General features: G+C 53.1%; 1 protein-coding gene across 2 annotated transcripts in view; it reads right to left on the bottom strand.

Annotated features, from left to right (window-relative positions):
* Positions 1 to 289: 289 nt before the first annotated feature.
* CNNM4 (cyclin and CBS domain divalent metal cation transport mediator 4) overlaps positions 290 to 12,812 on the bottom strand; it is a 37,398-nt gene continuing 24,875 nt past the window's right edge. The window contains exons 2-8 of one of the 2 annotated variants that reach the window (XR_015550314.1): positions 10,105 to 10,248; positions 9,608 to 9,742; positions 8,474 to 8,643; positions 8,120 to 8,216; positions 3,202 to 3,383; positions 1,971 to 2,893; positions 290 to 1,475 (exon numbers count right to left, since the gene is read on the bottom strand). Coding sequence is in view for 1 of the 2 variants with exons in the window: in XM_087426171.1 (XP_087282297.1) it covers positions 2,696 to 2,893; positions 3,202 to 3,383; positions 8,120 to 8,216; positions 8,474 to 8,643; positions 9,608 to 9,742; positions 10,105 to 10,248 (926 nt within the window). In the remaining variant the exon portion in view is untranslated. Of the gene's footprint in view, positions 2,894 to 3,201; positions 3,384 to 8,119; positions 8,217 to 8,473; positions 8,644 to 9,607; positions 9,743 to 10,104; positions 10,249 to 12,812 lie in introns of both variants that reach the window. The other variant, XM_087426171.1, reaches the window with a different exon arrangement.

Here is a 12,812-nt window from a genome sequence, read left to right as displayed (position 1 = left end):
CGGGCAGAAGACCCCATGGCATCCATTTTACAGGATTCCTGAATGCGGCAGTTGAGCACATTTGCCCTGTATGTCTCATAGCAGCTGGCACGCTCTAGCTCCTGTGACAACAGCCTTGATTATATAATTTTGTAAATAACATTTCTGCTTCCTTTTCACTGTTAAACAGTCCCAGAATACCTCTCTCTTGCCCTGTCACAGGTGACAGCCAACCACAGCCACTTCCATCTCTATGACAGGCAGTGAGTATTGACAGAACTCGAACAGTCAAATGGCAGACTCACCAAGATTTCGTATCTCATTTTTTATTACCAATCAAAAATAAATTCCATATATTGTTTAGCAAATATTATCATTGTTTTGTGACAAAAGACACAAGAGTCATAACAACAAAACTCCCCGAGAGTCAAACTCATAACAATGCCAAAATAAATCACAAAAATATACAAATTAAAATCTTATGCAAAATAAATACGAGTTATTTGCTACGGTGGCTGTGACTTGCCTACCCATTTGGAGGCCATTTGCGAAGGTCTCCCTTACACAGGAAGACGCGCAAGGAGGGCCAGCTTCAGGGCACGGCTCAGCCCAGGAACCAGAGGTTGGAATAGGAAGTGACAAATTGCACTGGGAGGAGGAAGTCATCGGACCAGTAATATTTGGAAATAATTATGACCCTCTGCAAGAAGTGATTATAAAAGGGGAAGGGAGGAGAGGAGGGACCATCTGTCGATAGTAACTGTGCAAAGAGGTAGCTGTGGAAGTGTGTGCACCTGCTTTTACTTCACACACACTCCCCTGGTTCAGGCCAACGTGGTGTGCTCCACCTGGCACTCAGGTCTCTCAGGAACACAGCTTTGCAAGCTCCTGTGTGGACTCAGAAAGCAAGCTGCTCCTGTAGAAAACTAAGGGGTTTCCCCCAACAGGGAACAAAGGTCTGGTGTGTTTTTTCCTTATGGCTGAGGACCTATGGGTGTCACCACTTTCTCTCCAGACTTTAGGAATAAATTCTGTGACTGGGGAAAACTTTCAACTGGCCGGGGGCAGGCATACTTGGTGCAAGACATTTCCTGGTCCCAAGAGTTAGGACTCTCTGGGCACCTGAAGAGCAAGCACCTGGGCTGACAGACGCACTGGTGGAGGAGTGAATCCATCACACTCAGGCGGAAGGAGTGCCGAGTCTCCCTCGCCTGATCTCGGGCCCCAGCAACTGTTCCACCCAACAAAAGGGCCAGCACGGACCTTGGTCCCACAGCCTCCCCAACAGTAGGAAGCCTGGAGCTCTGCAGCAGGGCCTGATTCAACCCCCGGGAAAGGGCGCTGGGGCAGGACTTCACGTGGGTGGAGCTCGTAGGGTCCAGTACCACTAGCTTCAGCAAAGGCCAGGATGACATCTCACACTAGGATTACACAGTCACAGGGGAAACGGAGCTGCCAGCTGTGTACTTTTCAGTGAAAACCTCCTTTCCTGGGTTCTGTAAGTGTGTGAACAAGGTCAGGTGAGCCTCAGCCAGAGGAAAGAGCATGAAGAACCTGCTTAGGTTGGCTTCCTACATGTCCTCTTGTCCTCCATCCCCAAGAGGCATTAGGGTTTTTGGATGAAAAGTAGGGAGTCTGGAAAGAAGGGGTCTATGGGTCAGTGATTGAGACTTGACTTTCATTGTGGGGTGGGAGGGGGATGATATTAATTGCCAGCAACGCAGATGCCCATGACCAGGTTCCCTCCTGGAACCAAAAGGAGTATCCTAGACAATTCACCTCTAACGTAGATGCTCTCCCCACCTAGGGGCAAACCTCTGGTAAAAGTGAGGGCAGGGCCCGGGGAGCAGGGGTAAGCAATCTTAAAGGTGTGAGACTCTGCCTAATGCTTTGAGTCAGCCCTATTACAAGGGGAGAGTTGTCCAAACGGGCAGATATGAAGCAAACCAGTGGGGAGGGGGATGAGAGTCCTCAGCCTAGCCCCAACTCACCAGGAGAGCACATCAGCAGAGTTCTAGGAAATTCCTGGATCCAGCGATTGACAGGAGTAGGTGTGCTCCTCTCTGTAGCTGGGAGTATCATGTCCCTGATCACAACTACCCAGAATCCCTTGGCCTCAGCGATGTCAGACAGCCTCAGTGCACGTGTCCAGGCAGTTGTTCTCAGTGCTATTTCGTTCTTTGCTTCCTGGAAGAACTGTCTTCCTCCCAAGAGAAAACCTTTCTCCAGTGGGTCTCTGGGATCCCATCTCTGGAGGAGGAGAAGGAGGAAGAGTGGGCTCCCTGAGTCAGGGACACAAGCCAGAAGGTCATGGCTGGGAGCAGATTATGGCTATTGCTTCCTGGGGTGAGAAACCCTACCCCTTTTACAGTTTTTGTGGAAAATAAAAATTTAAAGTTCCTTAACCCTGTCTTCCCTTCCCCAAATGATATTTAAAAAGAGGAGCAATGAGCTTAGTTCAGAAATTCTCTCAGTAAAAAACAGCCTTGCTCACAGTAGCTGGCCTCCTGCCCTACCAGTCCAGGGCCAGGCAGCTGCCACCTCAGAGCTGTTCAGAGGTCCTGTCAGAGGCCGGGTCCCCCACGGGATGGGGGCCATCTGGCTGCTCAGTAAAACAGGGTATCTGCACCCCTTCTGGCCTAACAGGCTCCCTATCTTCATGTGGGCCCACTGGGGAGGCCCCCGCAGGGCTGGCGGGGGGCCCCGGGCCCTCCTGTCAGATGGCACTCTCGTGCGAGGCTTTGTGCAGCAAGGAATTACGCTCGTTGAGGAGAGTTGTGGTCTCGTCCACCACAGGCAGCTCGGGCTTCTCTGCCAAGTTCTCTGTGCACATGGTGCAGCCATCCAGGGGAAACTGAGGGCAGTTCTCCATCCGTGAAGCCAGCAGCCCATTCTGGTACTGTTGCCGGGTGATCTGCAGGAGGAAGGGGTGCGGTTCACAGAGAGCAGGAACTGGGAGGCCAGCCCCACCACAGACCTGGGGACACAGGGCCGGCCGGGATGGAGGCTGCGTGTCCAGAAGAGAGGACGTAACCAGGTGGAGTCTCCAGAAGCCCAGAGAAAGGGGAAGAGTAAGAAGGACACGCATGTTAGGTCTGGGCCCTCCGTGCTGGGTGTGGTGGAGGAAAGAAAGAAGTTGCTGGTTCCTCAGGCAGAGTGATCCAAACGGCCAAGACGAGGACGCCGGCACCCACCAGACAGAGGGCTGCGGGAAGCACTCACCTTAATGTACTGGAGGTCCATGAGCGCGCGGACACTGAAGTCAGAGATGTACTGGCCCAGGATGGAGCTGCCAAACTGGTTGCTGCTGCCTGCCAAGGGAGCTGTGCTGGAGGCATCCGTGCGGTCGGGGTAACTGAGGGAGGCTGAGCGACTAAGGGTGGTGGAGTGGGAGGGGGAGCGGTCTGTGGAGAGAGAGAGAGGCTGTCAGGCCAGGAGCCGCCCTGGTGCCCCTCAGCCCACGGACGCCCAGCGAGGGGTGCCCCCACCAGGACCGGGAACAGCTCTCAGGGACAAACAGAAGCTCTAACAACAGAAGAGCTGACCCCATCAAAGCAAGTGAGTTAGTGTGTTGAGAAGTGTTGTGTGACATTAAAAAGTCTATTGAACAAACAAAACAGAAAACAAAAACCAAAGACACAGAAGGTTTATGGCTACAAAACCCCTCATGTCCACAACAACTGGCCAGTCAAGGGCAACAGGATGATTATGCTAGCATGGCAGACGAGGCGCTATCCTTGTCCCAATAACAGCTGGTGTCAAGGGACACAAACTGCGTACTTTTAAATTACATCAAAAGGAAGAATATACACCTGGTAGTCTCCCACTACGCACACACACACACCCCTCAACATGACACCCTGTTCACATCTTAAAATGCTCTGAAGAGGTCAAAGGTGTGTTCTGCACATGACTTATTCTGTGTGGAACAGTCCCACCCACTCGTGTCTGATGAGACGTCGGCCCATCTGCCAGGGGGACGGGGGCAGCAGGTTCCTCTCACGGGACCCGAGAGGCCCCAGAGCTCCAGGCTGCCCACTCCAGCGTTTTCTTGGAGCTCGTCCAAGTCCCCCTCCCATGAGGCAAAGCCTGGTATCATGGTGGCGGCACCTCTGCCCACCACTAGGGGCAGCACAGGCCTCCATTCAGCTGACTGTAACCAGCAAAGGGGAATGACTCAACCTCAAATGAGGAAGGAACAGGCTCCTTATCTTGAAAAAGGAACTGCACATATTATTGTACATCGTTAGCTCCTATTTTTGAGAACACTTAGAAAACAACGACATGCACGAAGAAGTTAATTGTGAAGGCAGGCTGGCTGGTTTTAAACCAACAGGAAGTGGATTAAGCTGATTTGCTTAAACTACTAAGTTACTAACTACTAAGTTAGCTATTCTAACAAATAGCCCAGTGAAGAGAGCAAACATATTGAATCCAGGTGACTGAACGACCAGTATAGCTTTAACTACGTGAGACTGAGCTGAGCAATACTCTGTCTCTGAGCTTCATTCATAAAACTAGGACAATACAGTCTGGACATTCTACGATTGGGGAGTGCAGAATCATTAAAGGATCACGTGCATGTAACACTTATTCTAACTTAACACCTCTGATTAACTTGTAGGAAAAAACAGCAATACTAGGGCTATTACTTAATACTTCAAATTAATTATTTGGATGACGGAATGCTTTCAATGAATGCTTATTAACACTCCAGAAACAGGAAGTGAATTTAAAACCAACGTAAATTAGTAACATGACCTATTACAAATAGAGGTCCTAGAAGGAAATACACCAAAATATGAAGCGTTTGTTTCTGAATAATGAAATTATGATGCTTCTTAATTTTCTTCAGACTTTTTTCTATTTTCCCAATTTTCTAAATAAACTGTTACTTTTATGATTAAAACAAAACAATAAATGTAACAAAAAAAATAGGGATTTTTGACTTGGTAATTCTATTTCTGAAAGAATATTCTATGGACATAATCTTAAACACAGATAAAGTTTTTTCATAAAGAGGGTTACATCATGGTGTTATTTAGAATATAGACGCTGTGAATATGCATAAGGAGGGAAATAACAAATGAAGGCACACCTGCTTGGTGGAACACAGTGTGGCTCTCAAGAGACAGCTTATGAAAAGCGTCTCTGTTCCCACATTAGGTAAAAACATCAGGATTCAACCCACGTGTGCATAAACCCAGCCACACAAAGAGAGGAGAGTGAGGCTGAGGTGCTGGCCAGTGAAAGCCAACACGGTCCCCTCTGTTCCCATCAGACGACCCTGCTCCAAGACCACTCACAGCTCCTACTTCCTCTCACAGCCAAAAGCTGGTTGTGTTTGAAAGGGACAAGTGACTTTTAAGTCATCTTTTTACTACTACTTTTTTTTTTTTTAAAGAGGACAACAGAAAAGTTTGCGTTGGTACATTTAAGAAGGAAAACACGCAGCTGTACGAAACAGCCCAGTGAGGTGGCAGGTTTTTAGCACTGTGAAGGGGCCTCAGGAGCTTTTTCAGTCACACACTGAGACTGCAGCTCCAAGACACTCGTAATGAACATTCTTACGCTCCTCCGGGCTCTCCTGCCCAGGCCAGAATTCTGGCGATGAGACCAGCACCTTCTGCCACTCGCTGCTGCCTCATTTTCTGTGGGATGGGAATCCCTCAAATTGAATGAATCTGGCCAACACAGCTGCCACCAATCCTGGGACAGGGCTCAGGAGTGTGACATACCAAAGGCCAGAAACACCATATGGTCTTTGACCTTTTCCTAAACACTTTCTGATTGGCATGTCACATTTTAGTTGTAAGAGAGAAAAAACAGAAATAGTAATTGAGCTCTAACTAAACATTTTATATCAATTCTCTCACTTACTGCTCCTAACAATTCTAAGAAATGGGCACATGCATTGTTCCCATTTCACACGAGGAAACCAACACTGAGAAAGGGTAAGTTGGCTCCCCAGAATCATAATCATTCAGCTAGAAACTGTGCGGACAGCATCCAAACAGGGCACTTCTAACTGCCCAGCTGCCGCCTCCCCCTGGCAGGCAGACACCAGCAGCAACAGAAGGAAAAGCAAAGCTTGTGAGGAAAAGTGGAAAGTGTTTTAGAGCAAGCTGACGAGATGACAAGTTGTCCTCTGAGGTCTGCGAGTAGACTTGATCGGGGGTGCTGAACCACTGGGCTCACCTGGCCTGGCCGGGAGCAACCCTGCATTCCCAGCGTATCATCTGCAGGAGGGTGTGTGTGTGGGTGTAGCTGTGTGTGTGTGTGTAGGTGCGTGTGTCTTCTCAAGGACTGAAAGACCTTTGGGGAAGCCCTTCCAGGACCAGGACAAGGCCACCCAGTCACTGGGCCCTAGGCCAAGCAAAGCCAGAGCAAATCAGGCTGGCCCACGAGTGTGAACAGGTGGGATGCCCCCAGGTGTGTATGGGGAGCCCCAGTGCCTGCTGGGAGAGGTTAATGCAGCTGTGGTGTGCGGGCCCAGGCGACAGGTGGCACTGCAGACTTCTCCAGCCGTGCCATGTTACCTGAGAGCCAGGAGAGCAGGGAGTTCCGCTTGCCAGGCGGACACCCGACCTGGGTGGAAGGCACTGGAGCAAAAGAGTAAAAGGTCAGTGACGGCGGGGTCAGGGGACAGGACGTGGGGCACAGGAACAGAGTGGAGGAGCAGACCCGCTGGGGGCCAGGCCCCGTCGGGCAGAGAGGGGAGAGTGCCCGGGGCAGACCAACGAGACCTGCTCCGAGAAGGGCAGAAGCTGGCAGGGTGGACCCAGAGCTCACATGGTGGTTCTGGAGCTCCCCGAAAGTCATTTCCCCTCCCTTCCAGCCACTCCAAGTGGGCACTGAGGGCCATCAGGTCAAGGGACAGAGCCCAGGATCCTGACCCAGGCCTCTGAGGCATCACTGCAGAGAAAGAATGCCTGGAGGAAATGTCCCATGACCGTTGCCCTTCTGAACTAGATTTCCCCAAGCGGTGCTCAAGAGGTGCTCCCGGGAGGGGCAGAGAAGTCCTCTCCAGGCCTGCAGTGTCCGGGCAGGGTCCGCCTGCTCTAAAACCCAGCTCTGGAGCCTTGTCTCCCCACTCCCTCCCTGCAACAGTCCTGGCTCACGCTGGTGGAGGGCAGAGAGGACGCCAGTGTGTGAGCTGAGTGCTGTCAATACACATGGGTGCCTGGCCCCCAGCACGGGGTCCTCTTTCTCAACGGACAGCAACAGGCACGGCACACCGGCTCCCAGGAGCTGCAGCAGCCCCTCACCGTGTGGCCCATCCCTCAGCACCAAAGCGGACTTTCACTCTCCAGCCCGCAGCAACATGGGGACCCTCTCAAGGCATGGAGGGGTGACACAACTAGCAGGGAGCCCCTCAGGACTGGAGAAGCAGAGGGCACTGGGGTGGCCAGAGTGGCCCTTCCCTGGACTTCCCACAACCTCTATGGGAGGGTGTCCAGTCCCTTCTTTGCCCCCAAGTCCCTTTATTCCATCAGAACTGAACCTTAACCAAATGGCAGTGGCTAAGCCCCCCGAAAAGCCAAACCCACCTGCAACTTGCCCAGCAAACAGCCCCTGGCCTGGCTCCACCCACGGGCACTGTGGACCCCCGGCCCCCACTCGGCAGTTCCCCCGTCCCAGCCTCCACGAGCAGGGCCTGCAGCCCCTCCACTGCCTCTTTCTCTCGACTCTTCCCGCTGTTCCGGCCAGTGAGGCACCACGGCCTGCTCGCCCGGCTGGTCCATTCTGCTACTGTACTTCCCTCTGCTCAAAACCATTCGCCACTTCCTGCTTCCTCTCACAACCAAACACCACCGATCTTCTGGGGCTCCCCGACACGTCCTCATTCCCCACGGTCTTCCTCCCATCTGGCAGGCTGGTCCCACCATCTCAGGACACACTCTCGGCTCCCTCCAGGCCTTTGCTCAGAATCCCCTTCCCATCACCTCCCCTCCACCCTCTGACTCCTGTCCAAGCGGGCAAGTCACTGTTCTTCCAGGCCACCTCCTCGGGGCCCTGGCAGCTCCAGCCCTCACTGGCCTCCCTCTCCCCCGAGCCACCTAGGGTATGAGCCATCTCGACTGCCCTAAGTTCTGGGCTGCCAGTCAATGTCTCTGCCCAGTGCGGCCCGGTGACTCACCAGAGGGCGACGAGGACAAGGCCATGGTCCCGTAGTAGGAGAAGGCGCCCGTCTCAAACTTCATGTTCTCTTTCCCAGCCTCCACCTCCACCTTCCCCTGAAAGAACACGGGGTCACGGTTACAAACGGAAACACACAACTGGGGAGAAGAGGAGGAGGCAAGAGGCAGAGGTGAGGAGCGACTGGGACTGTGGGCCACACGAGGAGGAGCTGGTCCTGAGGCCTGCAGGGCTCAGGGGCCCCGCCTGGGGGCCTCACAGGAAGAGGACGGGCAACAGGGGGCAGAGGCTCAGGGCAGGCTGCGCTCCCCTCAGCAGGCGAGGAGGGGAGAGTGGGCACAGGAGGGCAGCTCACCTGCAGGATGAGGATGAAGTAGTCAGCTGGCTTATTTCGGGTGTACAGGTAATGGCGGGCGTAATACTTGTTGTGCTCATCAAACTTGAGCTCCTGAATGACGTCTGGGTACTTGAGCAGCCGAAGTAGGATTTTCTCTGATATCAGAGATGGGCTAAACTGGGGAACCTCTGCAGGAGGAGAGAGGAGGGCTTCACATGGAGCCTGGGCCAGGCGGGGCCTGGAACATGGTCACTGCTGCCTGGGACGGCTCCCTCACCAGCCAGGCCCTTCCCTTCGGCTCGGCACCTCCCTGGAGGGGAAGCGCCCTTGGCTCTGGGCTGGTTGGACTCCAGTCTGTCTGCCTGCCTGGGCTTGAATGGTGGCTCCTGCGCCAAGAGTACATGACCTTGGGCAAATTCTTTAACCTATGTCTCAGTCTCCTCATCTGTAAAATGGGGATTAAAAACTTCCCAGCATCGTTGTGAGGTTAAACGGGAGAATATAGGGACAGCACTTACACGCAGTCTCGGCGTATGGAAAGTGCCTGATAAACATTACTACCATTACTATCATTGTCAATATCATCAATATCCTGGTAGGAAAAATAAAGGAGAAGGAATGAGCACACCTTTAGCTAGTGAGGGTTGGGAAGGAAGTCACATTAGAAGGGAGGGGTCAGAGCAGGCAAGTGTTTTTCTTATCAATCACCCAGGTCCCCAAGGGAGCTCTGATCACGGGTGAACAGAGAGACGTCACTGATCTAGAGGTCAAGTGCTGCGGGCCCAGGCATATGCAGGCAGGGGGATGGGGAGAGACAGAACCTGGGCGGCCTCCAGCAGCTGGGAGGGCCTCCCTCTCACTCCAACTCCACAGGCCTCCATGGGCCCGGGGAGGCCAGTGCCCACCTTAGGTACTCTCAGTGGTTGTTTTTACAAGTAACTCAGAGGCTTTCTACAAGTTTGCAATGGCAACCCATTAACAGAGAAGACAAAAGGCAGGGAGCCCCCCAGGCATCGAGGGAAGCTGCTTCGCCCCTTCTAGAGGCAGCCATGTTGTCCCTGTACCTGTCATCTGCCACAGCCTTTGTCCCCGAGGCCCAGGACGTCCCCCTCACATTCCACCAACGCTTGAAGGCCCTCCTCTTGCTCTTACCCGTGGCCAGGAAGCGATGAGCAGCCAGAAGGAGCTGAGGTGAAATTTTCACCTTGAGCTCGTTGTCAGCATCCTTAAAGGCTGAGAAGTCGCGTTTGTTCTTCTCAGATACCCGTTTCCGGCTTCGGTTGTCAGCTGCAAGAGAAACAATCTGGAACTGAGAACTCTGTCCCCCGAGGACTCAGGAACAGACTGGAACCCGCCAGCTCCCAGCTCTGTGGTCCCTTCTTCCAGGCAGAAGCAGCAGTATCCGGGTCAGGGCCAGGCCCCCAGGCTGACGCTGCAGCACCAAGGCCAGGAGGAACAAATGCAGCCTCCTCTCACCGCTCCGGGCAGTGTGCTCCCGCTCGCCCCGGCCAGTGCGAGGCACTGAGCTCCTGGGTCTCCAGGTGCCAGGCCTCCCACGTCCCTGCACTGTGGCCTTTCCACTTGGGGACAACACCAGATGTCAGGTCTGAGCAAGAAAGGGGGTCTGGGCCGGTGGAGGGGGAACTCACTGTACATGTCCGACTCGTCCAGGATCTCTGACTTGATGATCTCCTCAATGACGTCCTCCAGGGTGACCAGGCCCAGCACCTCGTAGAAGGGGTCACCTTCACCCTCGTTGTTCACCTTCTGCACGATGGCCAGGTGGGACTTCCCTGGGGGGACAACGTGACGAGTCAGACAAGAGCAAAGGGGCCAGTCATGAGACTCCTCCACCAAAATACTAATGCATTTGGGGCCATGAGTCATGGGGGTGGGGTCAGGGGTGGTTTTTTCCCTTTTCTGTATTTCCTGAAGTTTCTACTGCAAACAGATATTGCTTTTATGAAAAGGAAAACCAAAAGTATTTTTAATTTAAAGCCATTTATTGAGGACTATTTGTTTAAATAGAATGAAAATGGCAAGGTCCTGGCCGGTGCCCTATATTAGGGGCTCCTGGAATTCCTGGGGAGGGGAAAGACCCACACTGACAACCCATGGACAGCAGAGTCATCAGTCAGAGACATGTGTGTGCCAGCTGGACATGGGGCTCCCCAGGGGGCCCACAGTGCCCGCCCCCATGGGGGCCCACCCCTCAAGGGCCATTCACATCCCTCCCCCAGCTCTCCCCGGCAGAACTCCCCCGCATGTACCCAGGGGCCGTAATACTGCCCAAGGCAAAGGCTCTCATTCTCAAAGCCATTAACAAATTAGCCCAGGCCGTAATTAGGGCAGGCAAGTACTATAATTAGAGAAGGGCCACGGCTTCAACCTAAAGCAAGAGAAAGTTAGGAGGCAGAGGATGAGGAGGAAAGACCTTCCACAGAAGCTTTGTCGGGTGGTAGGGCTTCCCAGGCCCTCCTTCCGGGTTCCCACCCTGCTCTCGTGCCCCTTGCCCCAGTGCGTGACAACAGGGAGACAGCCAAGAAGGGCTTGGCCCATACTCTAGGTCAGAGGGAACTGTGTGCCCCACAGGCGGGGACACAGGTTTGGAGCAGCCTAAGGGAAAAAGCCCCGGGAGAGCTAAGGAGGTCCAGACAGGGTCTCCTGCACAGCTTCCCCTCCACAATCCCATCTCAGGGCCTCCGTCCAGGGACTTCTCTGTAGGAGATGTTTCCCAGGTCTCTAAGGCCACAGGAAATCTCCCAACCCCGGGGTGTGCTCTTCAGAACTCCGAGGGGCCTCCTAGGGAGAACAGAGAGACGCCAGTTCTCATGACCAGCATTTTAAAAAGTAGAATAAAGTAAAAAATATCAGAGTACACCACACGTGATGAGGTGGGGAATCCTGTTCTGTTAAACTTTTCACACATGTGCTGGTCACTATGATACACTTATTTCCAGCTACAAGTTTTGGTCAAAAAACTTTCAGCACCTTGCTAGACAGAACCATGGCTAGACTCGATTAAGAACTTCCCCGGATCTTCTAGAGATGAGCCAACAAGAGCAAGAGATCCGCCAAGGTCCTCCAGCAGGCGGCACCCTGGGGTCGGCCCGGGGCCTCTTCTCCTGCTGGAGGCTCCCACTCAGGAGCACCCTCCTGAGAGAGCAACAATGCTGCCAGGGCCTGGGGCAGCCAGCTAAACTATGTCATCAGACAGGAACCACAATTGAAGCAAGGGAGCTCTTACCCCCTTCCAGACAGACACGCTCCAAGAAGCCCGGTAAGCCGAGGGTTGGGGGAAGACAAGGGGGCGCTCACAGGTACTCTGGCTAGTGGGAAGGTAAATGGGCACATTTCAGGAGGCCAATCTGGCAGGGTGTCTCAACAGTAAGGGTCCCTATGCTTGGACTCAGAATTCCCACTTGTAGGAACTTATCCACAAAAGCAGAAAGGCACAAAAGCAAAAGGGTTCCATCAGAACACTGTTTTTAACAACCTCAAACCAGAAACAGCCTAAATCAATAGCGATGGAGCAGGAGTGCTGAACAGGCGCCACTGCTGCCCTGGGGAGAAGGCGGCAGGGCTGGTGGACGAAATGTGGAATGAAGCCCAAGACGGGCTGTTGGAAGAGCAAGTAATGGGACAGAACACATGGTGCCCCCGCCTGCGCAGAAACAAGGCGGGGCTTGAACTGCCCTGGAAATGTCTAGAAGCAGGAACAGTGGTCACCTTTGGGGGGTATCTGGAGTTTGGGGGAGGGGTCCTATTATCCCTTACTCTCTACCCTTCTACATGGTTCTATTTGATGGGATGTTTCACTGCTATAATTTTTTTTTTGTGAGGAAGATCAGCCCTCAGCTAACATCTGCCAATCCTCCTCTTTTTGCTGAGGAAGACTGGCCCTGGGCTAACATCCGTGCCCATCTTCCTCCACTTTATATGGGACGCCGCCACAGCATGGCCTGACAAGCGGTGCGTCGGTGCGCGCCCGGGATCCGAACCAGCGAACCCCGGGCCGCCGCAGCGGAGCACGCGCACCTAACCGCTTGCGCCACCAGGCCAGCCTCTATAATTTTTTTTCCAGTTTTTTTTTTTAATTATTTTATTGAGCTCATAATAGTCTATAACATTGTGAAATTCCAGGTGTACATTATTTGTCAGTCACCATATATGTGCCCCTTTACCCCTTATGCCCACCCCCCTAACCCCCTTCCCCTCTGGTAACCACTAATCTGTTCTCTGTGTCCACTGTTTCACTGCTATAATTTTTTTTAATTGAGAAAAAATTAAGGAGAACAAACAAAGGAAATTGGTGAGAGGCTGGGTTGAGCAAGGACCCTCTGTGTCTGAACTGCCA

The sequence above is a fragment of the Ceratotherium simum genome, chromosome 40 (assembly GCF_057802395.1).
Source record: "Ceratotherium simum simum isolate JZ-2026a chromosome 40, ASM5780239v1, whole genome shotgun sequence".
Lineage (NCBI taxonomy): Eukaryota > Metazoa > Chordata > Mammalia > Perissodactyla > Rhinocerotidae > Ceratotherium > Ceratotherium simum.
Note: the sequence above shows the minus strand (reverse complement) of the source record. Positions and strands in the feature narration are given on the sequence as shown.